Source organism: Podarcis tiliguerta, assembly GCF_965153285.1.
Source record: "Podarcis tiliguerta genome assembly, chromosome: 8".
Classification (NCBI taxonomy): Eukaryota; Metazoa; Chordata; class Lepidosauria; order Squamata; family Lacertidae; genus Podarcis; species Podarcis tiliguerta.
This window is the reverse complement of record NC_139541.1, coordinates 1,205,559-1,231,319: the sequence shown is the minus strand read 5'-3', so window position 1 is coordinate 1,231,319 and position 25,761 is coordinate 1,205,559. Positions and strand designations below refer to the sequence as shown.

Here is a 25,761-nt window from a genome sequence, read left to right as displayed (position 1 = left end):
ACTGACCCACTTAAAGGTTAGCTCATTTGGGCGCCTGCGTATAGGCAGCTTATTTAGATACTGGTCCCTGGATCTGCTGATCGTAGGAGGACTAGGTGGCTAATTGTGGCTAAAGACTTGTCTTCAGTGAGCCTTAAAATGAATAATGAACCTGTTGCTCACTTAACTCACCCCCTCCTTTTTCTTTTCTTTTTGCAGGGCGATTCTGGTGGGCCTTTGGTTTGTCTGAACAATGGCCAAATGAATCTGCTGGGGATCATCAGCTGGGGCGTGGGGTGTGGGAAGAAAGGCATTCCGGGCGTCTACACAAAGGTGGTTCACTATCTGAGCTGGATTCAGGAGAACATGAAGCCTTGATGGCACCTGCAAGCCAGTCATTCCTCCCATTGGAATCTCCTTGCATCAGGGAGAGAGAGGCAGTGGATGGCAGAACACGAAACTTGCTTCCGTATGTATGGAGTGGAAACTGGCAGAAAGCAGGCATGTGCGTGTCCAGCATGCATATGACTCCGACATGCACTTTATGAGAGGAATGAAATCTTCAGCATAGAGCCACACTTGCCTTGTTTAAAGGAGTGTATATCTTTCCCACTTCCACACAGTTAAGAACTTTTCAAACCAGGAAGCGCTGTAAAGAGCAGTTTATGAACAGGAGAAGACAGAGAGTATATTACTCTAGCAGCAGGCTACACAATGATGATATGTGGGCAGCAGCCAGTAATAATAAATTCTCTCACACCCGCTTAGCCTGCTGAATGAAGAAAGCTCCAGTTTCCTAAGGTGTGCGAAGAGAACGTGGGCATTGCAAGGAAGGGCCCTGATCTGCTCCACCACTTCTCCGAGCCGGCTTGCCCCTGCTCTCCAGCAAGGCCCCTGACCTGAAAGACCCCCCAGCTGGGCACCAAATCACACTTCTAGTCGGGAACACATCCAGATCCTTTTAATCCAAAAGTTTGTTTGCAGGTATTTAACCTTTCTGTGTATGTTTTATATAAAACACTCTTTAATACAATGTTAACCATCTGTCCAAAGGCAGAGTTGTCTTCTGCCGCTACTTGAAAATACTCCTGTGCTGAAAATTGTCCTTCTGTGTGTGGTTCCTAGGGCATTAAACTACCTTGTCTTTGAATCAATTGGTGTGCATTGTATTAATTTGCTTCAATGTTTTTTTCTTTCATTTTTTTTAAAAAAAGGGTTACAAAGAAAAAACACGGGCACAGTGTGTATCGACCGATCCAGAGTCCCACTGAAATCAAGAGCACAGTAGTTCTGCTTGCCCAGTTCCCACACATTTTGAGATGGGTTGTGCAGGAGATCTTTCTCCTAGGTTGTGTGCTCGATGACCAGCTTGGAGGGTGGAGTTTGAATTGACACGACAGTGCAAGGATTGGGCCAAATGTGGTGCTTCAGGGCCTCCCTTGGGAATCTGCCCCAGTCCTGTTCCACATTTTTCTTTCGTATTATTCATTAAATTTCTATACTGCCCTTTGAGGATCACAGAGCTATTTACTGTATAAGAGGCAACAGGGCTTAGTGAGCGGGAAGCGGCTGGGCAGAGAGCAGTCCAGAAGTGGAGGCTGGAGAGGAGGGGAGGGGCCAAGAGGCAGAGATGAGTCTGGCTGCTGAAGAAGCCGGGGGGTCCGCCCCCCTCCTGCGACCAGCTCCCTTCCCCCTGATCTCCCAGAACCAGAAGAGGTGTGGAGAGGGCGGAACACCAACAGGCACAGCAATGGAGTCCGGTTGCTTGAGAAAGAGCTGGGAGAGGAGACTTAGGCAACTGTGGGAAGGTGGGGATCTTCAATCCACACAACTGCCTCATAGAGGCTAGATCTACAGGGATGAGTTGCTGTGCTCACTAGGCCTGATCCTAAACCTCCGCTGCCATGTGGGAGAAGAAAAAGCTCTACACAAATCTGGAGTCCCCAAGACAGTTGGATGGCACCTTGTATGCCTCCTTCTGGCAGCCTTTGGACCATGTTAGCGAGGCCCAGAGCAGGGTCTTGTCGTCTGGGCAGCCCAGGACCTCCATCCACACTGCCCAGGCTTGTGCCCCAGGGAAGTCACTTCAGTGCTGCTATAGCAGCAGGTGGACTTCACCCCCAGAGGTGCACTCCATTGTCTCAAGACTGAAGGACGCTAACTTCCAATGTTAACCTGCATTTCATACCCCAGCTCTCGTGTGCCATTTTTCAGCAGTTCATTTTTTGAACTTGCTGCTCCATAAGCCTGGAATATTTCTCCACCTTTGATCCAAACAGCTACTTATTGAAAGTGCATTTTCTCTCTCGTGTCTGTCCTGCTGTTTTTTCATGATCTTCCTTTCTCCCCTCTGCATTCCCTTTCTCTTGCATACCATAGTTTATTAGACTGCAAGCCTGGGGGTCAGAATGTGCCCCTCTTTGATTTCTGCGTGGTGCCCAGCAGGATGCTGAGGACAGCACAAACAGCAAATGTTGGCAAAAGGTCAACTGCAGGAATCAAATAGTCCTCATATATAGAAATGACAGAAATAGATGAAAGGAGAAAGAGAGTAGCAAGTAAGATAAAAGAAAAACAAGCAAAATGGTTCAGGGCAGTTAAAGGTGAAGAAAAGAAACAGAAATCATGCAAAAAGGATATTACAGTAGTATTATTTCTGAAAATAAGAGATTGATGGCATACACAATTACTTGGGCATGTCCCACTGAATTCAAGAGGACTTGCATCTGTATTGAGGTATCAGGGTTGGGAATTCCAGGCTTTTCTCTTCCCAACTTCACAAGGTCTTTCTGCTCTGCTGCTGTTCAAAGTTCAAGCCAGGGCTGATTTGGCCTTCTGGTGATTTAGCCTTTCAGGAATGAAGGCCTCACTCCAACGCAGTGAACAAGGCCTTCGGCGGGAGGCTTGTTGACTCAGAGAAATGAGACGGGCATTTCTCCCTCTCCAGAAGCCCCAACAACAGAACAAATGACGGCAGTAATGTGGACGCTTGCTTGGCTCCTCTGCTGTGTCCTTGGCATAAATAAGCCATGGCCTTCCAGATGATGTTGAACTACAACTCCCATCAGCCCCAGTCAGCATATCTTAGGTTTGTCATATTTTTTGGGTTGGGGGGGGGGGCAAAGTTGTTGAGCTTTTTTATTTTTGCCCAAAGTTGTTGAGCTTCTTTTGCAAAATCTCAAAAATACATATGAAGTTTTAAAGGAAATTAGCCAAAATCGAACATGGGTTGCCATACGTCCAGATTTTCCTGTACATTTCAGTGGTTTTCAACCAGACGCTGTTTCCAAGGGATGGATCCTGGCTATGTCCGGGAAATTCCAGACGTATGGAAATCCTAATACAGCTAATAGTCAGGGATGATGGGACTTGTAATCCAGCAATTCCTGAAGGGCCACATCTCTACAATAGAGATCTGGGGGGCAGAGGCTGTTGATTTTGTGTAGTACCAGAGGTGTCTCCTTTCAGCAACTCCTGCAGCCCACCTGGTGCCAAATGTCTTGCTCTGCTTTCCTTTGGACCCCACTAGTGAGGCCGAGAGGCGGGTCTTGTCGTCTGGGAAGCCAAAGACCTCCCTTCACATGGCCCAGGCTGGCGCCCTGGGAAGGTCACTTTGGTGCTACTAACGCAGCAAAAACAAGGCAGGAGGCAGCAGTCACAAGTTAATGTTCTCAGCAGCCACAGCAGGTGCTGTGATTCTCAGTGGTTTGATTCCCACCCCTGCCAAGGCATATGCAGTTGTCTCTTGATACAGATGGCTGTCAACCAACACCACCACAAATTGGGTGTGAAATCTGACCCACCTGGGTGGGGAGGACACCAGTTTGAGGGGAAGCTCACTTGCAGAAGTTGCTGGCGGAGGGCCATAGCTCAGAGCACACACTTTGCAACTGGCTCAATGGAATAAGGATTTGTCTAGTTTAAAATCAGTCCTTTATTCATAATCATGAGGGCTGGAATCTTACTTTATTATGAGAGGGAAGGGTTTTATTTTGGAGGTAGCAGAGTGCACACTTTAAACACAGAAGGTTCCCAGCCCCAAACACATTTCCCTGCCCCAAACCCTGAGGAGTCACTGCCAGTCAGTGTCAGCAACACTTAGTTCAACGGGCCAACTTGACAGGAGGCAGCTTCCTATATTCCCATTAGACTGAAGGTGAGTAGCACGAGACCATCAGATCCAGCAACTGGAATCAGGCTTTCAGCGGGCACCAGGAAACAGCAGCACTGAAGGGAGTGTGGCGGCAGCACCTGGCAGGCAGCCCAGCCCAACCCTCATCTTTCCAAGGTCAAAAACTGAAGAGGATGCAAACTCATCAGGAAGGCCTGATGATGATAAAGAACTGGGTCATCCCGGGATTAAACTTGGAAGCAACATCAAATTCCAGGCCTTTGAGCAAGCTGAACTTGCCCTCAGAGATCAAAATCAACAGAATGCTTCCAAGTTACCAGAGTAAACATACTGGTTTGTTCTTTTGTTTTTATCAATTTTTATTGGAAGTTTTCCACATAAAATACAATAAAAGCCAAGCTAATCTAAAGAGAAAGCAAGAGAGAGAGAGAAGCAAGAATAGAATCACAGAATTGTAGAGTTGGAAGGGACCCCAAGATTCATCCAGTCCAACCCCCTGCGATGCAGGAATCCCTGCTAAAGCATCCCTGACAGATGGCCACCCAATCTCTGCTAAAAAACCTCCAAGGAAGGAGAGGCCACCAACTCCCCAGTTGGAGTCTGTTCCACTGCCAAACTGCTCTTACTGTCAGAAAATTTCTCCTGATGTTGAGTCATAATCTCCTTTCTTGTGACATGAAGCCATTGCTTCTAGAGCAGGTGAAAACAAGCTTGCTCCCTCTTCCATGTGACAACCCTTGCGATATTTGAAGATGGCTCTCATATCTCCTCCCAGTCTCCTCTTCTCCACGCTAAACATACCCACCTCCTTCAACCTTTCCTCAGAAAGCTGGGTTTCCAGACCCTGGATCATCTTGGTCACCTTCCTCTGCACGCCTTCCAGCCTGTCAACATCCTTCTTAAATTGTGGTGTCCAGAATTGGACCCAGTATTCCAGATGTGGTCTGACCAAGGAAGAATAGAGTGGGACTATAACTTCCTTTGATCTGGACACTAGACTTCTGCTGATCCTTTCCACATGTACTGCTAGTGAGCCCGTACATGATTATCTCTGCTGACAGGAGTGTCAGCAGTCAACATCTAGTCCACCACAATTCCTCCTCAGAAGTCCAGTAAACATACTGGTTTGGAAGAGTGGGGTAACAGTGCATCAAGTGGATTGGCACACGTGCTGGGTGCATGTGTTTTACACTAAAACCAGCACGGTGAGTGGTTAGAGCAGAGGCATGGAATCTTTTCCAGCCCAATTCTCTCATAGGCAACCTGGCAGGGGCTACCTGACAAAGATGGGCACCGCCAGAGATGCAGGTGAGCAGCTCAATGGACATGACTCTTAGTCTTATGCAGGAGGCTATATCTGAGCCATGCAAAGTCAGAGGTTTCTTCACACATCTCTTGACCCTTCCAAGTTCAAGGAGACATTCCCATTAGACACAAGCACTTGAGAAGTGCCAGAGATCTGAAGGCAGGAATGTGTAGGGCACATGCTCTTCATGCAGAAGGTCTCAAATTCAACTTCTGACATCTCCAGCAAGGACTGGGAGACCCTGCCTGAAAACTTAGGAGAGCTGCTGGCCAGCCAATGTAGACAAATGAATCCACTGGTCCATCTCACTCAGTACTGTCTGCATTGACTGGCAGCAGTTCCCAACCATTTCAGAGAGGGGGTGTTCTCACCCCAACCTGGTGGGGACTTAACCTGGGACCTTCTGCACGCAAAGCAGATGCTCTCTTACTGAGCTCTGGCCCTTCCTTAATGGTGGGCTAGAAGGAATGCTGGTCTGAGGGTAGAAGAGCAGCTTCTGCTGCTCCTGCCTAGTCCATCATCCTATTGTGGCCTTCGCAGGTGCCCCTTGGGAAGCCCTCCATCGGGACATCCTGCAACCCTGTCATCAGCTAACCTAGGGCACAACATGAAGCAAGACATTTCCATCAATGGGAGGAGCTGCAGAAGAGCATGGTCTCAGGTGCAGGATTTCCTTCTTGTTGTACCTGATGAGCCAGATCTGTGCACCTCTTGCTCTACGGTCCTTAAATGGTGCCAAACATCAAACTAGGCCTTCCTTTTGGCTCCCACCTGAGAAGGCCCACTGGTTTGCAGAAGGGGAATAACTATACAAGGGCACAGAATCACAATTCCTGGAGTTGCAGCCCCACCTACTGAGCATGGGAAGCAAGCACATCTCTCCCTCCCACAGAAAGAGGAGAGTGCACTTCTCACATGTGCCAAAACCACACCTAAGCTTTTCTTTACTTTCACACACACTCACATGGGTGTGGTGGGCTTCAGCCCCGCTGTGCATATCCATTTCCATTGCTAATGACAGCATGCACTGAATACCATCCTCCCAAATACGGTGCTTGAGGACCCTAAAGGACTCCTTTCTCCTGCTTAAATCTGCCTGAATTTCTAAGATTGTCCTGGGAGGCTTCTACAAGTCCACATGTCCTCTGAAGCAAGAGGGAAAGGCTCTGTTCCGTTGTCTTCATGGAATGCTCTCTTGACACCAACTCTGATTTCTTGCCTGCACCAAGTGCTGAAATAGGAACAGACCTTCTACCTCACGTAATCCCTGACCGCTTCATCCATGGTTCCAAGACTCAAAACGAAGTCCTGGGCTCATAATTCTTTTACATCTAAGTGTATGTCTTTCATACTTGGCTCCAGTTGACAGATCTTGAGGCTACAGTATAAATAAAACACACAACAAAGCAGATCACACAAGCCTGAAGCCTGCCCACCCTTGCTGTAGATCTGTCTTTATGCCAGAGTTCATCTGGTTTTATTGAGATTTTGTTGTTTTTAAATAGTTCACTACTGTTATGCACTTTTATATGGAAATATCAGAGACCAGAGTTCCTTTCACACAAGGATTGTAGATGTGGGGGGTGGAAATTGTAGGTAGAAAAGGGCTGCACTCAAGGTTGCACACACACACTGCCAAAGCCACACCCCAACATTGGCCTCCTCCACAACACCCACAAATTAGGCATTTGCAAAGGAAAGCCTCCCCATGTTCACATCTAGGCAGAATTCCAGAACACACAGAAAGCCTAATGTGTTTGGAAGTCTATACATGTAGACTTTTCTTTGCAGATGTCCACTCTTAATGTGTAGGAGAAACTTCAGGAGCGATGCACCGTCTTGGGGCTGAGGACAGAGGGCTGGCCCTGCAGCCTGTCTGGATGTGGACTCCCCTTTGAATGGGAAGCTAAGGCTTAAGCCAGGCAATGGTCTGTGGAAATGCTGGGGCAAGAACAGAAGGGCAGACCTGTTCCTGGTGGGCTTGTGCTCCCTCTGCAGGACCCAATTCAAGTTTTGTAGGTGCTCTCAGATCTGGAGCTGCTTCCACATCTTCAGGTGGCAAGGAGTGCTTTGGCCCAGTTTCAGCAGGTGTGTCAGCTGCACCCCTCCCTGGCCAGTGACTTTAAGTCACATTTGGATCAGATCTACACATTATCATTCAAAAGTGTTTGGAAATGACAGCTGGTGCAGAATCATGCAGACAAATTACCACATTACAACACTCTGCTAAAAATGGCACCACCTTACAATCTGCTAGTGGCTGCAATTCAATGGGCTGGTGATTACATATGGGCTCTTACTGTAGGAAGGTGATCATTGAGGGTGGAGGAAGTTCCTTTAAGAGAAAACCTCCACTGCTACAAGGGGATGCACCTAATTCTGTCTTCTTTGCACTCAGAGAGTGGCAGGGATCTGACGGGCGAAAGGGTCTTCTGAGATTCTGATCCACCAGGGTCCTGAAAAAGCGATCCAAGGTACACTGCCATTTTAATAATTATTATTTTTTTTTTTAAAAAAGGGCACTTGAATCATGAAGTCCAGCGTGCAAGGATTGTTTTGGCACAGTAACTAACCAGCCTCGTGGATTCTCCCCATGTGGCTCACAGCTGTATGCTGTGCTTTTAGAGTTCTCAACAATGGGGACATTCGGAAGATGGTTTGCTGTGTCAAAAAGGAAACAACCTGGCTTTGCTGCGTTTTATAAAACAAACAAACGTGCAAATTGATGTAAGCTCTGACCGGTATGCACACAACTATAATCTAATAATCTACTTGCATAGGAGCGATATGCTTAAGAGAGAGGACAGCCAGGAGAGCAACACACCACTGCATGCAGGAAGAGGAGCCCCAAAGCAGCCCCCGCAAAGCCCCAGGCTCCTGCCACCACTCCACTCCCTGAATCCAGCCTTCACTGTCTTGGTGCCCTCCAGATGTTTGGGACTGCAACTCTCATCAGCCCCAGGGTGGTCCAAAGTGCCTGGAGGTCACCCAGGTTGGTGAAGGGGCTGCCTTAGCAAGACGAAGGACACAGGGGACACGGCCTCCCCTCCCTCCCACCACAACCCTTCAGCAAAGAACATAACGGGGATTTTTTGGACAGCGAAAGATGGTACAGCAGCAGCAGCCCTGAACACAGTTGCATTTTGTGTCCCACAGCTATCTCTGGATGAACAGGCTTTGTGGTTTTCAAAGCATGACCAAGAAATCTGCAAAAAGCCATTCGAGACAGATGAGTGTTGGACTGGCCCTTGGCAGATCTGCAAGGAGCTCAAGTGCCTCTTCCACGTGACCTTCAGGCCCCGCAAGACTATTAGCTCTTTCCAACCTCTTCCCCAAGCAATACATTTAAAACGGGACAGGAGGAAATGAGGAGAGCATCCTGTTCCCCTGTCCAGTCCTCTTCAGCCAGCTCTTTGCCAAGGATTTATGGGGTGGGGAGTTCTTTCCTAGGCAGTCTTTGAAACAAACAAGAAGAGTACCAGATGCAAAAGAGGAGGAGCATCTTCAGGATTAAACCCCTCAATCTCTAAAGACGTCTCCTCCTGTCTTCAGATGCTACTGGAACGCCAGACAGCAAATAACTAAGCAAATGCCAGCCAAAAAATAGGGAGACGGGGGCAGGGTTTTCATGAGCTGAAACACTCGCTGGTAAGCCGGGAAGATGGTTCAGTTTCCCATTTGCTCTTCAATCCCACCCAAGAGCTTCACAATTTAAGATCCAGGTGTAAGTGCTAGGTTTGCCCAGCTGGCAGGGGTGGGGGGTGGGAAGAGATACCTGCCTTGACCTACTCCAGGTGGGCCATAGCAAGGAGCAGCTCTGGGAGGTGGGACACAGTCGGACTGAAGTCAGGGCACACGCAAGCCTTTTTGCGGGCAGGGCCACCGTTAGGTTCTCACTTGGAACTTCCCAGCTTTGGTCATGTATTTGATCCCTTTGAAAGGCTTGTATTTCTCTCCATACATGTCCAGGCGATTCACTTTCAAACCTAGGAGGGCGGAAAAGGTAAGGAGAGAGAGGTTGGGGGAGAGCAACTGGGGAAGACCAGACATGGCGGCTCTGTTCTGCCTTCACTGACGGAGGCAGAAGACCCGAGTGCCCATTTCTGGGAACCACAGGTGAGGAGAGTGCTCTTGCACTCAGGGCCGGCTTGCGCACTTCGCAGGGCGTCTGGTTGGCCACCGTGAGATCAGAGTGTGGGACTAGATGGGCCGCTGGCCTGATCCAGTGGGCTCCTCTTAGCCCCTTAGGATGTTGAGACTGCTAAGCACATATGCACAGAACTGCTTAATCTTCATGAAACCTATTATGCTAGAGATGGGAAGGAGCAAAGGAGGGCACTAATCGTCTGCTGCAGTCCACTGAGCCATATAGTTTCTTTCACATGTCCCCCTGTAGCAGTAAGATTGCTGCTTTGTACATCCCTGTCTTTAGGCACCAGGCAAAAAAAATAAATCCTCTGTAACCAGGACTTCGGCCATTAACTATCTGTGGCCTTTTAGAAGGGGGTGGGATGTTTTTAATGTATCCCCTCCCCTGGTTTTAGTGTATCTCTGTGGGGTGGGTGAGTGGGTTGTTAAGTCGCTTTGGGTTGCCTTGGGCAAGATAATGTCATTAAGAAGTTTAATTCATGTTAGGTGAGTGGCTAAGTGCCCCAGAACAGAGTCCAGCAATGACCAGGATACCAAGTCAGAGGCTACAGCCTTCGGTTAAGGAGCCAGATCAGGTTCCTGGCTCCAAGCTTGACACAGATAGTAAGGGAATCTCTGAGCCCAGCTCCCACAACACCAGGGTCAGAGAACCAGAGCCAAGATGCTTCACCTGAGCTCGAGGAACCAAGTGCCTGCCCCTCCCAAATGACCTGACCACAGGAGGCAGGAGGCCACAGCGCCTAGGAGAAGTGGCCATCTTCAGGTCAGAGGCTGCCCCTTTAAGGACACTGCTTCCCCAAAGAACGTGGAGCCAGAAGAGGCAGGACGGAAGGCAGAGGCTGAAGAGGCCTCCGTTCACTCCCAACCTTCTCGTAGCAAGTCACTCACTGGGCACGCTCCGTGCCGCTGAGCCAGCTGACCGGCCTGGATGCGTGAGCTCCTCCAGGCACCAGACTGATAGGGCATGACAGAAGAAAGGGGATTCTCAAGGATGGCGTCCAGGATAGAGAACGTTTGGCCTAGGAAGACCTACCTGCTTTGGTCAGGTGTCTCTTTTAAGAAACTGGCAAAGGGGACACTGGGCATTCATTAAAACACTAATCCCCCCACCTATTTGCCCAACAGAGTGGGAGCTTTTCAAGGCGGCTCAAAGCAACCATTAAGATGGAATAAGGGTGGCTTTTGTGTCAGCAACAGGCTGTTAAATTGCCTTGCAGGCCCACCAACCTCTGCTGTCGTCTGCTTTGCTTTATCCTAATTGGCTCAACTGAGAGAGAAATGTTTCAAAAGGAAGTGCATAAGTTTAAAAAAGCGGAGTGTCACTGAACTCTCTGTCCACATACCGGAAATGGCCAGCTGCTGGATTTTGAACTGCAGGTTGATGGTGGGGTTCTCGTCCGGCTTGGAGGCTCCTGCCTGGAGGCTCATGGTCCCCTTCAGATTGGGCAGCTTTTGGGGGTTGATCTTCCCCACATCCCAAGACAGCAGCTTCACAAGAGAAACAGAAGACAGGCAACCACAGAGCTTGGAGTCAGTAAGACAGAGGATGGTTGAAAGCCAGTGTGATGTCGTGGCTGGAGGGCTGGACTCGGCCCTGGGAGAGACCAGGGTTCAAATCCCCACTGAGTCATGAGGCTCGCTGGGAGACCTGGGGACAGTCGCTCGCTCTCAGCCTAACCTACCTCACAGGGTTGTTGTGAAGATAAAACGGGGAGGAGAAAAAGAAGTGTATCACCTTGAGTTCCTTGGAGGGAAGTTGCGATATAAAGGTAGTAAATGAGTAAATAAAATAAAATAAGGTTTGGGGCCTGGAAAGTGTAGGACTTGCAGTGCTGACACACAGGAAGGAAGGGTATCAGAATATGCCTCTGCCTTGACCTCAGACCTACAGACCAATCTGCAGCTAATGCACTGTGAATTAATTTGAGTTTACATCTCACCCCTCTTGTGTGCTTATTCAGAAGCAAGTTCTTGCTCTATTCAGAGGACGTAAGGGTGGATGGGAAGCTTTAGTTAATCATCCAAGACACCCTTCCCAGGGTGCTGCTGCCTTTGGAATCAGAGGGTGGGGAAGGCAAAGGGAGGAAACAGTAAGAACAGGGGCTTCTAAGCAGTGGTGCCCTCCCTGGGGAATTCATTGTTTGCTCACTGGACACCTCTAGTGGGCTGACCAAGACCTTTCCTCTCTTAAAGCAAACTGGTCATTCCTATTGCTGCCATCTCCAGTTCCACTCTACTCACTTGACTGCCTTGGCGACTGCAAATTGTTTTTAACTTGGTTTCAATATATCAGTGCATATGCACATTGTGTGGCCTGTCTTCAAGTGTCTTGGCTTTGAAGACACTCAAACTCAGGACGCAAGGGAGAAACGTGCTAAGAAGAAGGCCCGCTTGGCAAATCCACACCATGATCAACTCCCAACCGGAAACCAATGTCCCCACTGTGGAAGGATGGGTGGATCCAGAATTGGCCTCCACAGTCACTTACGGACTCATTGCTAAAACTCTGTGGAAGACCATCTTACTCTGCTACAAGTGATCACCAAAGAAAGAAAGAACATTGTGTGGCAAGTAGGAATGGATCTCAGGTTCTCATTTTTTCAGTCGTAATATCTGAACTCCAAATTTCTGCAGCAACTTGTGGATTATTATTTTTTAATCCTCCTGAAAATTCACCAACATCTTAGTGCTAATTTCTCCTAGTGAACACATTTTGGTATACTATTTTTAGTAATATACACAATTTCACAAGCAATTTCCTGTAATATAATGCATTATTGTATGTTGTTTTCACTAATACACGTGTTTCTATGCACAGTTTAGTATATATTTCTGTACACATTATTTGGCTGGAGAACCGCATGCAGAAATTGTGCCACTCTAATTGCCCTACTTTGAAAAGACATTGAAAAGCATCTTAATGGGTCAAGGGGCTCTCATCTCCTCTCTTCCTGGAAGACGAGAGAAACTGTTCAAGAACCAAACTTTGCTGCCCCACTCGCACCTCCCTTCTCACCTTTGTGACAGGGTCAAATGTGTGCGTCCCCTGCGAAGGCGTGAGGGTCATGTTTAAGACTCCTTTGGGCATCTGGCTGGTGACCATCACCCCCTCCACGCTCTTCCCCATTGTCTGTTTGGGACCCACGGTGATCTCAAAGCGGCCCAAGGAGTTGCTGTCCCGGAAACTGATGTTGTGCTTCACATAAACAGGGATGGACACCAAGCTGGAACAGAGGAGACACAATTGCAGCAGCAGCAGCAGCAGCAGCAGCAGTAAATACCAGCTCCCCCCAACCTGGTGCAGGGCACGTCCCCTGAGCTTGCAGGGCAGCAGCTGAAGAAGGAGCAAAAAGGGTTTTCTTGTGTGTGTGTGTTTCTTTGTGGCTGATTAGCTGCTCTCCCTGTGCAAAGGTCAGAGGGGGCAGGGTTTCTGTTGAGGCAGGTGATTAGCTGTGGGAGGAGCTTATCAGAGCTTGCAGGGCAGCAGCGCGCGCAGTTTGATCCATCTTTTAGATTTAGGGGAGCTAGTCTCAAATGTTTGTTGGGGGAGACCTAGGTTTTTTGGGGTCGAGTTATTTGTCCTATCTTCACGCTTTTTATGATGTAGGACCGCTGTAGCGACACATTCTCAAGATGGAGGGGGAGGGAACAGCTGCAGTCGCCTGCAGTTCCTGCGCAATGCTTGCCATCTTGCCAAAGGTTGCAGGCAGCTTTACCTGCAGCAATTGCATGTTGATTGCCCTCCTAAAAGACAAAGTCCAGCAACTGGAGGAATGTGTAGCTACGCTCCAAAGAATTAGAGAGCTGGAGCTCTTCTTGGAAGCAACAGAGCACACCGTCTCCACCAAAGAGGAGACAGGGGACTCCCCTGAGAAGGAGGCTAGTTCACCAACACAGGAGCCAGATATATGGAGAAACGTGACTCAAAGAAGTAGGAGGCCCAGGGTTCGCTCTGATTGTTTAGAAATACACAATCGCATTGAGGTCCTCGCATGGAAGACGAAGAGCAGACTCCATTTGAGGATTTCTCCCTCATTACAGTCGATCAGGTATATGAAGACGAGCAGCAAAGTCAGTCCTCAGGGAATGTTCAGGCGACCTTGGAACGGACAGCTCAGGGAAGAACCCCGACCAAACCTAAGAGGAGGCGTGTAGTGGTGATAGGGGATTCCCTACTGAGGGCAACAGAAGCAGTGATCTGTGGGCCTGACAAGATGTCTCGGGAAGTGTGCTGTCTCCCTGGGGCTAAGATCCAAGATGTAACTGAACGACTGCAAGGAATCATAAAACCCACTGACAAATACCCCTTCCTCTTGGTTCATGTGGGAACCAATGACACTGCAAGCAATAGCCTCCAGAAGATCAAAAGAGACTACGAGGCTCTGGGCAGGAAATTGAAGCAATTAAATGCACAAATTGTCATCTCATCTGTCCTCCCAGTTGAATGACGTGGCCTAGGGAGAGAGGGAAAAATAGTGGAAGTGAACAGCTGGCTTCGTGAATGGTGTAAACAGGAACGGTTTGGATTCTTAGATCACGGACTGCAGTTTCTTGAAGATGGACTTCTGGCAAGCGATGGGCTGCACCTCACAACGGTTGGGAGGAATGTTTTTGCCAAAAGTCTCAGAAACCTCATCAGGAGGGCTTTAAACTGACTAATGTGGGGGAGGGAGACAGTGCTCCTGAAGGTAGGAGTCTATCAATTGATGAAGATGATCATCCAAATGTCATAGACCAATTGGAACAAACAGCACACACACCTAGTGGTGGGAGGAAAAAATCATTAAATAAGAGACACGGGGGAATGATTAATGGGCTTCAATGTCTGTACACTAATGCGCAAAGCATGGGAAATAAACAAGATGAGCTTGAGCTCTTGGTATAGCAAACTAAATATGACATAATAGGCATCACTGAAACCTGGTGGGATAAGTCCCATGATTGGAATGTAATAATGGAGGGATACAATCTATTTCAGAGAAACAGACCAGACAAGAAAGGAGAAGGAGTGGCGTTATATGTCAGGGATGTGTATACCTGTGAAGAGATCCAAGATTTAGAACCTCAAAGCCAAAGTGAGAGCATTTGGGTCAAAATTAAGGGACAGAAGAATAACAGTGACCTCATTGTGGGAGTTTACTATAGATCCCCAAGCCAAACGGAGGACATAGATGATGCCTTCCTGGAACAGATGGCCAAGCATGCAAAAGGAAGGGAGACAGTAGTAATGGGGGACTTCAATTATTTGTTGGATGTCAAACTCAGCCAAGAGCATAAGGTCAAACAGATTCTTCACTGGCCTTGCAGACAACTTCATTGTTCAGAAAGTGGGAGAAGCAACAAGAGGAACAGCCATTTTAGATCTGGTCCTAACCAATGTTGATGACCTGGTTAGTGGGGTAGAAGTGGAAGGATCATTAGGCGCGAGTGATCATGCTCTTCTGAAGTTTACTATACAGCGGAAAGGAGCAGCCAAGCATACTAGGACTCAATTTCTTGACTTTAAGAAAGCCGACTTCATAAAACTTAAGGAAGTGCTGGGTGAGATCCCATGGACTGTAATACTAAAAGGAAAGGGAGTTCATGATGGCTGGGAGTTTGTTAAGAGGGAGATAGTAAAAGCACAACTTCAGGCAATACCAATGAGACGGAAACACGGAAGGTGCCTAAAGAAGCCAGGGTGGCTATCTAAAGAACTTTTAACTGAGTTAAGATTAAAAAAGGATGTGTACAAAAAATGGAAAAGGGGGGAAACCACCAAAGAGGAATTCAAACAAATAGCCAGCACGTGTAGACACAAAGTCAGAAAAGCTAAAGCACAGAATGAACTCAGGCTTCCTAGAGAGGTTAAAAGCAACAAAAAAGGCTTTTATGGGTATGTTCGTAGCAAAAGGAAGAAGAAAGAAACAGTGGGGTCACTCAGAGGAGAAGATGGTGAAATGCAAACAGGGGACACAGAAAGGGCTGAACTCCTCAATGCCTTCTTTGCCTCAGTCTTCTCCGATAAAGAAAACAATGCCCGACCTGAAGAATTTGGAGCAAATGATTCAGCAGAGGAAACACAGCCCAGAATAACTAAGGAGATAGTACAAGAATACTTGGCTAGTTTAGATGTATTCAAGTCTCCAGGGCCAGATGAACTGCATCCAAGAGTATTAAAAGAACTGGCAGATGTGATCTCAGAACCACTGGCAGTCATCTTTGAGAATTCCTGGAGAACAGGCGAAGTCCCGGCAGACTGGAGGAGGGCAAATGTTGTCCCTATTTTCAAAAAGGGGGAAAGAGAGGACCCAAATAATTACCGCCCAGTCAGTCTGACATCAATACCAGGGAAGATTCTGGAGCAGATCATTAAGCGAACAGTCTGTGAGCACCTAGAAAGGAATGCTGTGATCTCCAATAGTCAGCATGGATTTCTGAAAAATAAGTCATGTCAGACTAACCTGATCTTGTTTTTTGACAGAATTACAAGCCTGGTAGATGAAGGGAATGCAGTGGATGTAGTCTACCTTGATTTCAGCAAGGCATTTGACAAGGTGCCCGATGATATTCTTGTTAAGAAGCTGGTAAAATGCGGTCTTGACTATGCTACCACTCAGTGGATTTGTAACTGGCTGACTGACCGGACCCAAAGGGTGCTCATCAATGGTTCCTCTTCATCCTGGAGAAGAGTGACTAGTGGGGTGCCACAGGGTTCTGTCTTGGGCCCAGTCTTATTCAACATCTTTATCAACGACTTGGATGATGGACTCAAGGGCATCCTGATCAAATTTGCAGATGACACCAAACTGGGAGGGGTGGCTAACACCCCAGAGGACAGGATCACACTTCAAAATGACCTTGACAGATTAGAGAACTGGGCCAAAACAAACAAGATGCATTTTAACAGGGAGAAATGTAAAGTATTGCACTTGGGCAAAAAAAATGAGAGGTACAAATACAAGATGGGTGACACCTGGCTTGAGAGCAGTACACGTGAAAAGGATCTAGGAGTCTTGGTTGACCACAAACTTGACATGAGCCAACAGTGTGACGCGGCAGCTAAAAAAGCCAATGCAATTCTGGGCTGCATCAATAGGAGTATAGCATCTAGATCAAGGGAAGTAATAGTGCCACTGTATTCTGCTCTGGTCAGACCTCACCTGGAGTCCTGTGTCCAGTTCTGGCACCACAGTTCAAGAAGGACACTGACAAACTGGAACGTGTCCAGAGGAGGGCAACCAAAATGGTCAAAGGCCTGGAAACGATGCCTTATGAGGAACGGCTAAGGGAGCTGGGCATGTTTAGCCTGGAGAAGAGGAGGTTAAGGGGTGATATGATAGCCATGTTCAAATATATAAAAGGATGTCACATAGAGGAGGGAGAAAGGTTGTTTTCTGCTGCTCCAGAGAAGCGGACACGGAGCAATGGATCCAAACTACAAGAAAGAAGATTCCACCTAAACATTAGGAAGAACTTCCTGACAGTAAGAGCTGTTCGACAGTGGAATTTGCTGCCAAGGAGTGTGGTGGAGTCTCCTTCTTTGGAGGTCTTTAAGCAGAGGCTTGACAACCATATGTCAGGAGTGCTCTGATGGTGTTTCCTGCTTGGCAGGGGGTTGGACTCGATGGCCCTTGTGGTCTCTTCCAACTCTATGATTCTATGATTCTATGGTGTCCTGCTCCGTTTGTTTTGGAAAACAACTCTCATCAAGCCTAGCTAGTAGGGTAGTCACGTTTCGGCACTGTGGTCCAAACCGCACCCCCCCCCCGCCACCCCACTGTGCTGGCCAATGATGATGGGAACTGCAATTAAAAGCATCTGGAGCAGGGCACCGGGTTGGAGAAAGCCGCCCTAACCTGCCCGGTCCTGTGTAGCAGGCTAATGTTCAGCAGTCACATGCGATGGTCCTTCCCAGAGGATAGCTGGGGCTGGCTGGTGTCTGTGGGGAGCAGGGCAGGGAGGGGAGAGTCCTTCTGAAGTAGGCTCTGGTGTCTTCCTTGCACAATGATATCTATTATATTTTAAAGGTTTCTAGTTCTTATGACTGCAGAGGAACACCTGAAAGAATATCTTTTGCCAAAAATATATACAGTAAAGGCAGTGACTGTTATGTGCTCGACCGCAAATCTGTGCACTGTGCTAAACTTTGATGTTACCCAAAAAGTCACAAAAAGGGGCAGGGGCTGAATGAGGTGTTTGCAGGCTTTTTCAATGGGTGCTCTCATTACACACAATTTCTCACAAGCACGCAATGACCTGGAACACAACCCCTGTACAAGCGGAGTTGCCTGTAAGCTTCCTCTGCACAATGTGTTCCAGGTGCATCATTTGGGAATGCCTTGTGGAGAACAAGGATTTTTGTAGAGCCAAAGATGCATTGTAGATCTGAAACAAATTTGGGGGAGGGATGGTGGCCCCAAGTGCTTTTTTCCTTTTTAAACTTGGCTTGCAAAACTATGAATTTACATTGTCAGCATTCCCAATGACAACTACTGTCAGATTTATAGATTTTGGTCAGTCAGTCAGTCCCTAAGCATCATCACCTTAAAATCCATGAGTACTGTTACATCCAAAAAGCAACTCTCAACACTGAATGGCAATGGCAAAATTTTTAGTTTGTGTAAGGTTTTGTTTCAGCTCTACTATAGAGCAGATTAGCTTTGTCATCTTGCTTTTTCAAGAGCCAGTCTGACAATGGCAAATGGCACTTCTGAAGGTCACTGGGAGGGAGGTGGGGTCCATCTGTGAACACCCCTAGCACCTAGTCTTCCCGCTGATCCAGGACAAAGGAGCTGCTCCTTTGTCTTAATTCTGCTCTTTCTGTGCTCAGTTTTAGCAAAGGGTCTGCAATATCCCGTTTCATCACTCCCTCTATTTCCAGCATTCAGGGATGTCACTGCTTATGGAGCAAAAACAGAAACCCCCAGGACTGAGTGTCTGCAGTGACCACTGAATACGGACTGACTGCTGGGGATGAGGAACAAAGCAGAGTACCCTGAACAGTAATACACCATGCTGTAACATTTCGTTGCAGGTTCCATGTGGCACCTTCCAAGCCAAGGTTGACTTCATGCCCCACAGTTGCTGATCTGTTTCTGGGCCCAATTCAAGGCGCTCATGTTCATGCTTAAAACCCTAAATGACTCAGACCTCAAGTATATATATATATTTAAAACCTTGCCTCCTTCCTCACAGACTGGCTTCTTTGCTACGTAGCTTTCGGCAAATGCTGGAGACATACCTCTTTACCCTTAGAGGCCTGAGATGTGTGTTTTCAGGACATACCGTATTCTTGTGAATGTAGTATGTTCTGTTTTTAATTCAGAATTTTAAGTTGTTGTAACCCGCCTTGGGACTTGATGATGAAGGGTGGGCAATGAAGAGAAGAGAAATAAAAATAAAATCAAAAAGGGAATGGAGCCAATAAGAGGGTGGCAGTTGCCCTGGGGGGGGGGGGGAGAAGCAGAATGTCACCACGAGGGATTCCTTTTCAAACCAAGTGTTGAGGGAAAGCTCCTGGACCTTGGGAGCCAAAGATTGCTCCCAACCCCGCTCCTTACTTCTGAGCGCTGACATGATATGACAGCAGACGGAAGTTCCCATCTGGAGGAATGAAGGAGAGGATTCGTTCTGATTCCCAACGCTTGAAACGCACACAAGGGTGGAAGCTGACGTCGTCCAGCAACCTGGGATTCTAATGCAAGCAAGATAAAGACAGCAGAGATTTCTAACCAGACTGTTCTCTCTCCTGAAATCAGTGGGTTGTCTTTTCTGCCGCCTGTCTCTTCCCCACAGTTCCTGATGTATTCCCAATACCCATTTCAGAGGTCTAATTGAGGGCTGGGCCGTTGGGACTCTCCCCAGGTCACACACCCTCCCCGGCCAGGCACTGGACCCTCCTTGGGTGCTTTCGCTTGGATAGGTGTCCTTGAACTTTGGTAGTGACTCTTGCTTGTCTGGATGGAGGAGAGATGAGCATGTGTAGAAACTAGCCTACTAGACAAAGGTTTGTTGCTCTGCTTGCTTTTGCCTCTGTCTCCATGCAACACTGTCATGTGGCCCCCAAGGGGTTGCCCAGAAGGAAATATGGCCCTTCAGCTGAAAAAGTGTCCCCCACCCCTAGTTTAAACCCTCCTTCCCACCACAACACTCTGCAGTGCCTTCCACCCACACCAGCCAGTTCCTCTGGCATCTTCCCCCAGGGAACCTTGGCGGGTCTGCAGGACAAGCCCCACTTGAATGCCCGGACCTCAACAGTCATCAAGTGATGAAGGACCACACAAGCCCCCTTGGGCTTGATGGCCATCTTCCAGGCTTCCCTGACATCTGAAGCGAGGCACAGAGAGAGCAGGAAAAAGGTCTTTCTCTGTTGTGAGGCTCCATATAGCCAGATATGGAATGCCTTCCCTAGGGGTGCTTGCCTGGTGCTGACTTTGATGCTGTACTGTTGCTAGGCAAATAATTTTAAAAATTGCCTAAGCATCGCTGTAGGCAGCAATTTTTCTGCTTGTCTCCTCCTGCTTTTTTACAATCTGGCATGTGAATGTTTTTATACACCGACTGTTCTACTATATTACATATGCCACCCTGACATTTTTATACGGAAGAGCAGCACAGAGTTGTATCCAATTAAACTGGAACCATTGAGATTAATGGACCACCCACCCACACCATTCCACTTCATTTGTTCTGCAATGTTTGCCCAACGTGACCACATCACTGCTGCCTGGTGGGCCATTATTGCACTATAGCGCAATAAAAGGACAAAAAGCAAACAGAATATTTACAGTATAAAAAAAATACAAGATTTCAGCAGAAAGTTACATGACATGCATGGATTGGAAACGAAGCAGGATGTCTGCCCCAAAAGTTTTGCAGGCACAAGCAGTACAGCAAGTGGGGTTGCCTTTAACTGCCCCATCAACAACATCATGGGTGCAAATAATCATGAAGGCACAACAGAAAGGACATACGGAGGGTACCATAAGCTTGTGATGATCCTTAATTCCAGTAGGTCTATTTAGAGCATGAAAAAAGCAAGCAAGAGGTCCTTCCTCTCAAACTTTACCATAAAGGAGAGGGTAAGGTCTGGCATCCCAGTTAATTTCACGCAAGCATCAATCACCCCTTGGATTTCAGCTGTAATCGTGGAACCTGCCATGGGAAATAAAACCCAAGTGGGTCACAAAGGAGGCCAGGAAACCCGGGGAAATCACTTTGGACACTGATTATGGTTAACAGTAGTCGAGACTTTTCAAAATGGTAGATCACTTTGTAAGTTACATCTGAAAAGTAGCATGCAAACACCATCACCGCTGAGGGAAATGAAATAACAAGAGGAGGGGAACGCATTGAAATGTGTCTTCCTTTGGCCCCAAATGCTGCTGCTTCTGTTCATTGAGGCAAGGACACTGCTGCCTAGAGGCGATGCCATGTGAATACAGATCTATGTACCTGATTTGTCAATGATGGCATCTATCTCCTCAATCACATCAAAATAGGCCTCGTTGTTGGTGTACTTCACACCGGTTCTTCGCCAAGGAACCACAGACAGCTGTCCAGTGGGGAGCTGCTCTCCCACATTGGTGCTTCCTGAAAAGGTTAAAAGAGATGGCAGTAGACAAGTGGACAGCCAAACCCATTTCCTAATTTCTCATACTCTTGTACCACAACAAAACACTGCTCTCTCTCTCAGAAACAGCAGTATTTTCAGATTGCATTTAGTGCAAGGAGTTCCCACCAGGAAGAGCCAAAATATTTTTCTTCTGCATACCAGATTCATAGGACAGAAGCTGCAGCAAAATATCCCACAGCCCAAAGGGAGCAGCTAAGTCTCACTGAGGTTAATGAGAGCTACTCACACATAAATTTGCTCACATTTTTATGCAAGGAATGCACCAAACTTGGGGGTATTTGTGTCTTCTTGAAAAATCTTCTTTGCATATGTTCTTGCAGGTCTGTCAGGCATTCGCCCTCCAGGGACAACTTCTGGTACAGTAGGAGAAGTCGTATGCATGAACATTGTCTTATGCACACTGAAACTGTGTATAAATCTTACAGTGTGGGAACATGGGAGGGCAAGATCCCTGCTGGGATTCTGACTGTTAATTTGTGGTTCAGAACAAATTATAAATAAAATTAAATAAAAATAAAAATCTTCTCCACATTGGCAAGACCATTAGCCCTGAGAACATTATTCTCAAACTGAGGCATAACCTCTTGGCTACCTTCATCCTCACAGAGATCTAGGATGAATGGGAGAAGTTGCTTTTTCAGGAAAGCTTTGTTTAGGTCCCCAAAGTCACAGTTGGAGACAATGGGTACGTGCAACAGTTAACCATAGCTTCTACTTACGTTCAAACCAACAAACTATGGTTAACTGCTTCCAAGCCAACCAACTTTAGGCTGTCTCTCCATATTCTGGCTTGCTGAGAAGCCATTAATCATAGCTTCCTGGTTGGTACATAATGAGAAGCTATTTTTAAACTGTGGCTTCCTGGCTCATTTCCCCATCCTATGAAGGGAGCAGCGAAGCAGCTGCATGTGGAGGAACAACGCTGGCTCATAACTTGGCGTATTAAGCCAAGATTTGATCATCCAAACACAGCCACTGATGACCAAATGAGACTATCTGAAGGTAGGAGCTGTGGGGGCATATAATCTGCATGCAAACCAGGAATGGGAAGCCCTCTAGATGTTGTTAAGGCTGCAAATCTCCTCATTCCTGACCACAGGCCATGTGAGCTGAGGCTGATAAGAGTTGGAGCCCAATGTTATCTAGAGAGCCATAGGTTTCCTGCCTTCAGTGCAGACAATCAGCTCACTGGCCTGTATTGCAGTGTGAGAAAACTTATTGACAAAAATTAGAAGTAGAAAGCGGTCAAAGCCAAATATGGAGAAGAGCTGTTGAACTGAATATGGGCCAGTTGTCAGGTTGTCTACATGCAGAATAGTGTCTCAGAACCATTCAGTTGTCAAACTTGTTCGTGACAGTCTTCTTGACATCATCTGAACTGAGCTGAAAGAGCTGCCTCTTCCATTCATTCCAGCTGTTCAGGAGGATAAACCTGGCTGTGCTCTTTGTCAAGAGGAGGTCCACAATGCCACCTGCGCTTCCCCAGTGAAAACAGTAAGTCATGGGATCCATCTAGCACATGCAGTGAAGATTCTTCAGGAAGTTATGAACACCACCAGAGTCTGACGCATCTCTCATCAAATGCATCCCTCATTGATGCAACCCTGCATAAAATTTACTTGCAAGCAAATCCTACTTGTCTCAGTGGGGACAAACTTCCAGTTGCAAAACGCAGCTGTGAAACCTTTTTACTTTAAAGCTCTGACACCAGTTCTCCGCTAGTTCACCTGTTAAGGCTCAGCCCTCGCCCACTACCGGGGATGGGAAAATCCAGTGAAAAGTGTGAGATAACTCTCGCTGCACTGCATCATCATTTAACCACCCCACCAACAAATGAGAATGCGTGCTCATCAGTTAACGCCATCCAATCTCCCTGCAAACAAATCAGAGTGAACGCTCAATAAATAGGTTATTTGGAGACCACACACACACATACACAAAATCACAGACCTGTAATGGTGTTGACAACTGTCCGTAGGATGGTCGGGGGCTTGATCAGCTCCTTCAGAATGTTGGACTCAGTAGCCAATGGGAATCCATTGTCCAGCATCTCCTCCAGCACCTCATAGACCACCACGACATTGTCCTTGATGACAATCTCGGAGCAGACTCCAAAATAATCCTGTGTGTGGAAACAAGGTTAACAAGCCTCCTCAGGGTGTCTGCTGAAACAGGCCAAAGAGGGAGAGCTCCCTATGAAAAGAAAAGCCAGAGGTGGTTTTCCTGTGTAGCAAGGTGAGGAAGCCACTTCAAGCAGGAGTTTTGAGGTATCACTGGGAGCAGCACAGTGAGATATGGAGAGTCCTGGCCCATGGTGTCAGGGAGATGCAAACAGCAAAAGAGCTAAGGGGAGAGACCAGCACTTATAGAGAGCCTAAAGAGATAATTAGTAGCCTGTCGTCCGACAGCGAAGAAGAGGCAGGGAGGGGGGAGGCTGAGCCCGGAACTAGTTATTCTTTGAACAGAGGAAATCAGAGGCGGGGTTTCCGCCGACTAGCCTGCTGGGGAAGAAAAAGTAAAAAAAAAACCATACTTAGCCAATCTTAGCCGACAGGGTCAGACATGCTTTGAAGCTCTGGAAACTTACTTTTGACCTTTGTAAATAAATCTAAAAGACAGCAACTGGCAGCGAGCCTGGAGTTTTATCTATGCCGGCTTTGGCAGCACTCACCTCTCACAGCATGCCTCGTAACTCTTGCTGCTGAAAAGCTGGTGGAATAAGGAAAAAGCCTCTAAATGGAGAAGGAGATCTTGGAGCTGAGGAAGAGAAATGTCGCGCTGGGGGGGGGGGGGGCTTCCGGGTTGGCGCGTCTGGATAATGGCAGATTTCCTCCGTCTCGGAGGAGACCGCTCTCTGGAAAGAAGGGTCTGACCGCCACGGCGAGGTGGAGACCCACAAAAAACCACGGTCGGAGGAAGACCGTGGGCTTGGGATTCGGCACGTGCCTTTTGTGCCTCCCCTACTTGCGGGGAGACCCAGTTTCGGGGCTCCGGAGCGACGTGGGGTGAGTGGCGCGGCACATCGAATCGACCGCTGTTTTCGGGGAGTGAAGTCGCACAGCTGTTACCAGAAAGCGCCAACCTTTCCTGTGGACATTCGGACTTAAATAAACTTCGTAAGTAAACGGAATTGGATTACAAAATTATCTGAATTTGGCACTTGAACGTGAAGGTTTAAACAGGAAGCCCACCTTTCATTTTGTAGAAAGATCAAAGCAAATCCGCTATAAGCTGGGGCTTTTGAAAAGTGCTCTGCAAAGTATAAATTTTCATCATTTAAGTTTCCTGAACCCCCCCTCGGAAGCAGGGGAAGAGGGGGAGATTCTTTTGATGGACTATTGAGACCTGCAGGACAGTAAAAGTTGACCTAATTTACTACCGTCTCAAGCCTGGGACCGGGATGTCAAAAAAGTTTTTATAATCTAAAAATAACAATAACGGAGGAACGGACTATATTTTTATGGAAGAAGGATCAGAGATATATATTTTTAGGCACTGATTTCTGGTTTTTGAAAGGAAAAAGGAGCTGAACTGTAACTGTAACTGAAATGCGAATGGAAAAATAACTAAAGGAAACTGTTGCAGACTGTTGCAGAAAGGTGTTTAGAAATTGTGACTGTTACATTCCTGGATGGAAAATTCCATGGAGACTGCAGACAAGAGACTGAGACCTTGAAGAGCAGCAGATAACACTGGGAAAAACAAGCCTGGGAACATGGCTGATAGAATAACAGCTCTGCTGGAACAAGTTATAAAGAAAGTGGGCATTCTTGAACAGGGCATCTCTGATCTGAAAAAAAATGTATCTATTTTGGCACAGAAAGGGAGTAATTCAACAGGTGCGGTTCGAGAAGTGGAATCAACTTCGCAAGGAAGAGCATTGGAGAAGAGGATGGAACAATCAGAACCGGTTCTGTTTCTGCAAGAGAAATTTCATGTGGAAGCCCCAGTAACAGAGCCTCAAATTGATGGATATAAATTTAAGTTTGAGGTTATGGAGGTTGAAGGACAGACTTGGAGAGGCAGTGCCCCACGTGGATTGAGTGATGCAGGATGGATGGGTTATATGTTGGAGGGTGGCACTGCGGGAAAGTTTGGAAAAATGAATTTCCGCAACCCCAAAGAGTGTGTGGAATATTTCTTGGCCTATAAGCTGAAATATGGAGTTTGGGCAAGCGTGCTGATGAGGATTAAAGGAGATGTCGGGAAAGAAGTTCTTTGGGACTCAATTTTAGGCTTGGAAAGAAACTTGCAGGCAGTCCAGGGAGATGATTTAAGGGCCTCGGATATAAGGGAACCGGGTTGAGGGAATTAATCGTTGACAGGAAAGACTGATAAAATTTGTAAAAAGGACTGGCAGAATCCGAAACCAGGGGGAAGAGATGGTGGGAAAATTTGGGAATTTTTTTAAAAATAGTATTTAGCATAATATTGTATGATCAAGAACTTCTGGATGATGGTGGAATGATTCTATCTGGCTTTAGTGAAAATAAGATAAAGATTTGAGATATTAGGATTTAAGGCTATAAGATTTAAGGTTCTTTCTTTTCTTTTCTTTTTTTTTCTATCTCCATTTAG

General features: G+C 47.2%; 2 protein-coding genes across 8 annotated transcripts in view; one reads left to right on the top strand and one right to left on the bottom strand.

Annotated features, from left to right (window-relative positions):
• The window catches only part of PLAT (plasminogen activator, tissue type), a 28,298-nt gene extending 27,169 nt beyond the window's left edge, over positions 1–1,129 (top strand). For all 4 annotated transcript variants that reach the window (XM_083456612.1, XM_083456615.1, XM_083456613.1 and 1 more), the window contains one exon: positions 199–1,129. In XM_083456612.1, coding sequence (XP_083312738.1) covers positions 199–357 — 159 coding nt within the window. In that variant the 3' untranslated portion in view covers positions 358–1,129. The remainder of the gene's footprint in view (positions 1–198) is intronic.
• Positions 1,130–4,445: 3,316 nt separating this feature from the next.
• AP3M2 (adaptor related protein complex 3 subunit mu 2) overlaps positions 4,446–25,761 on the bottom strand; it is a 28,925-nt gene continuing 7,609 nt past the window's right edge. For all 4 annotated transcript variants that reach the window (XM_083456623.1, XM_083456621.1, XM_083456622.1 and 1 more), the window contains 7 exons: positions 23,134–23,305; positions 21,003–21,140; positions 20,617–20,702; positions 19,109–19,242; positions 12,583–12,790; positions 10,910–11,054; positions 4,446–9,403 (listed from right to left, as the gene is read on the bottom strand). In XM_083456623.1, coding sequence (XP_083312749.1) covers positions 9,303–9,403; positions 10,910–11,054; positions 12,583–12,790; positions 19,109–19,242; positions 20,617–20,702; positions 21,003–21,140; positions 23,134–23,305 — 984 coding nt within the window. In that variant the 3' untranslated portion in view covers positions 4,446–9,302. The remainder of the gene's footprint in view (positions 9,404–10,909; positions 11,055–12,582; positions 12,791–19,108; positions 19,243–20,616; positions 20,703–21,002; positions 21,141–23,133; positions 23,306–25,761) is intronic.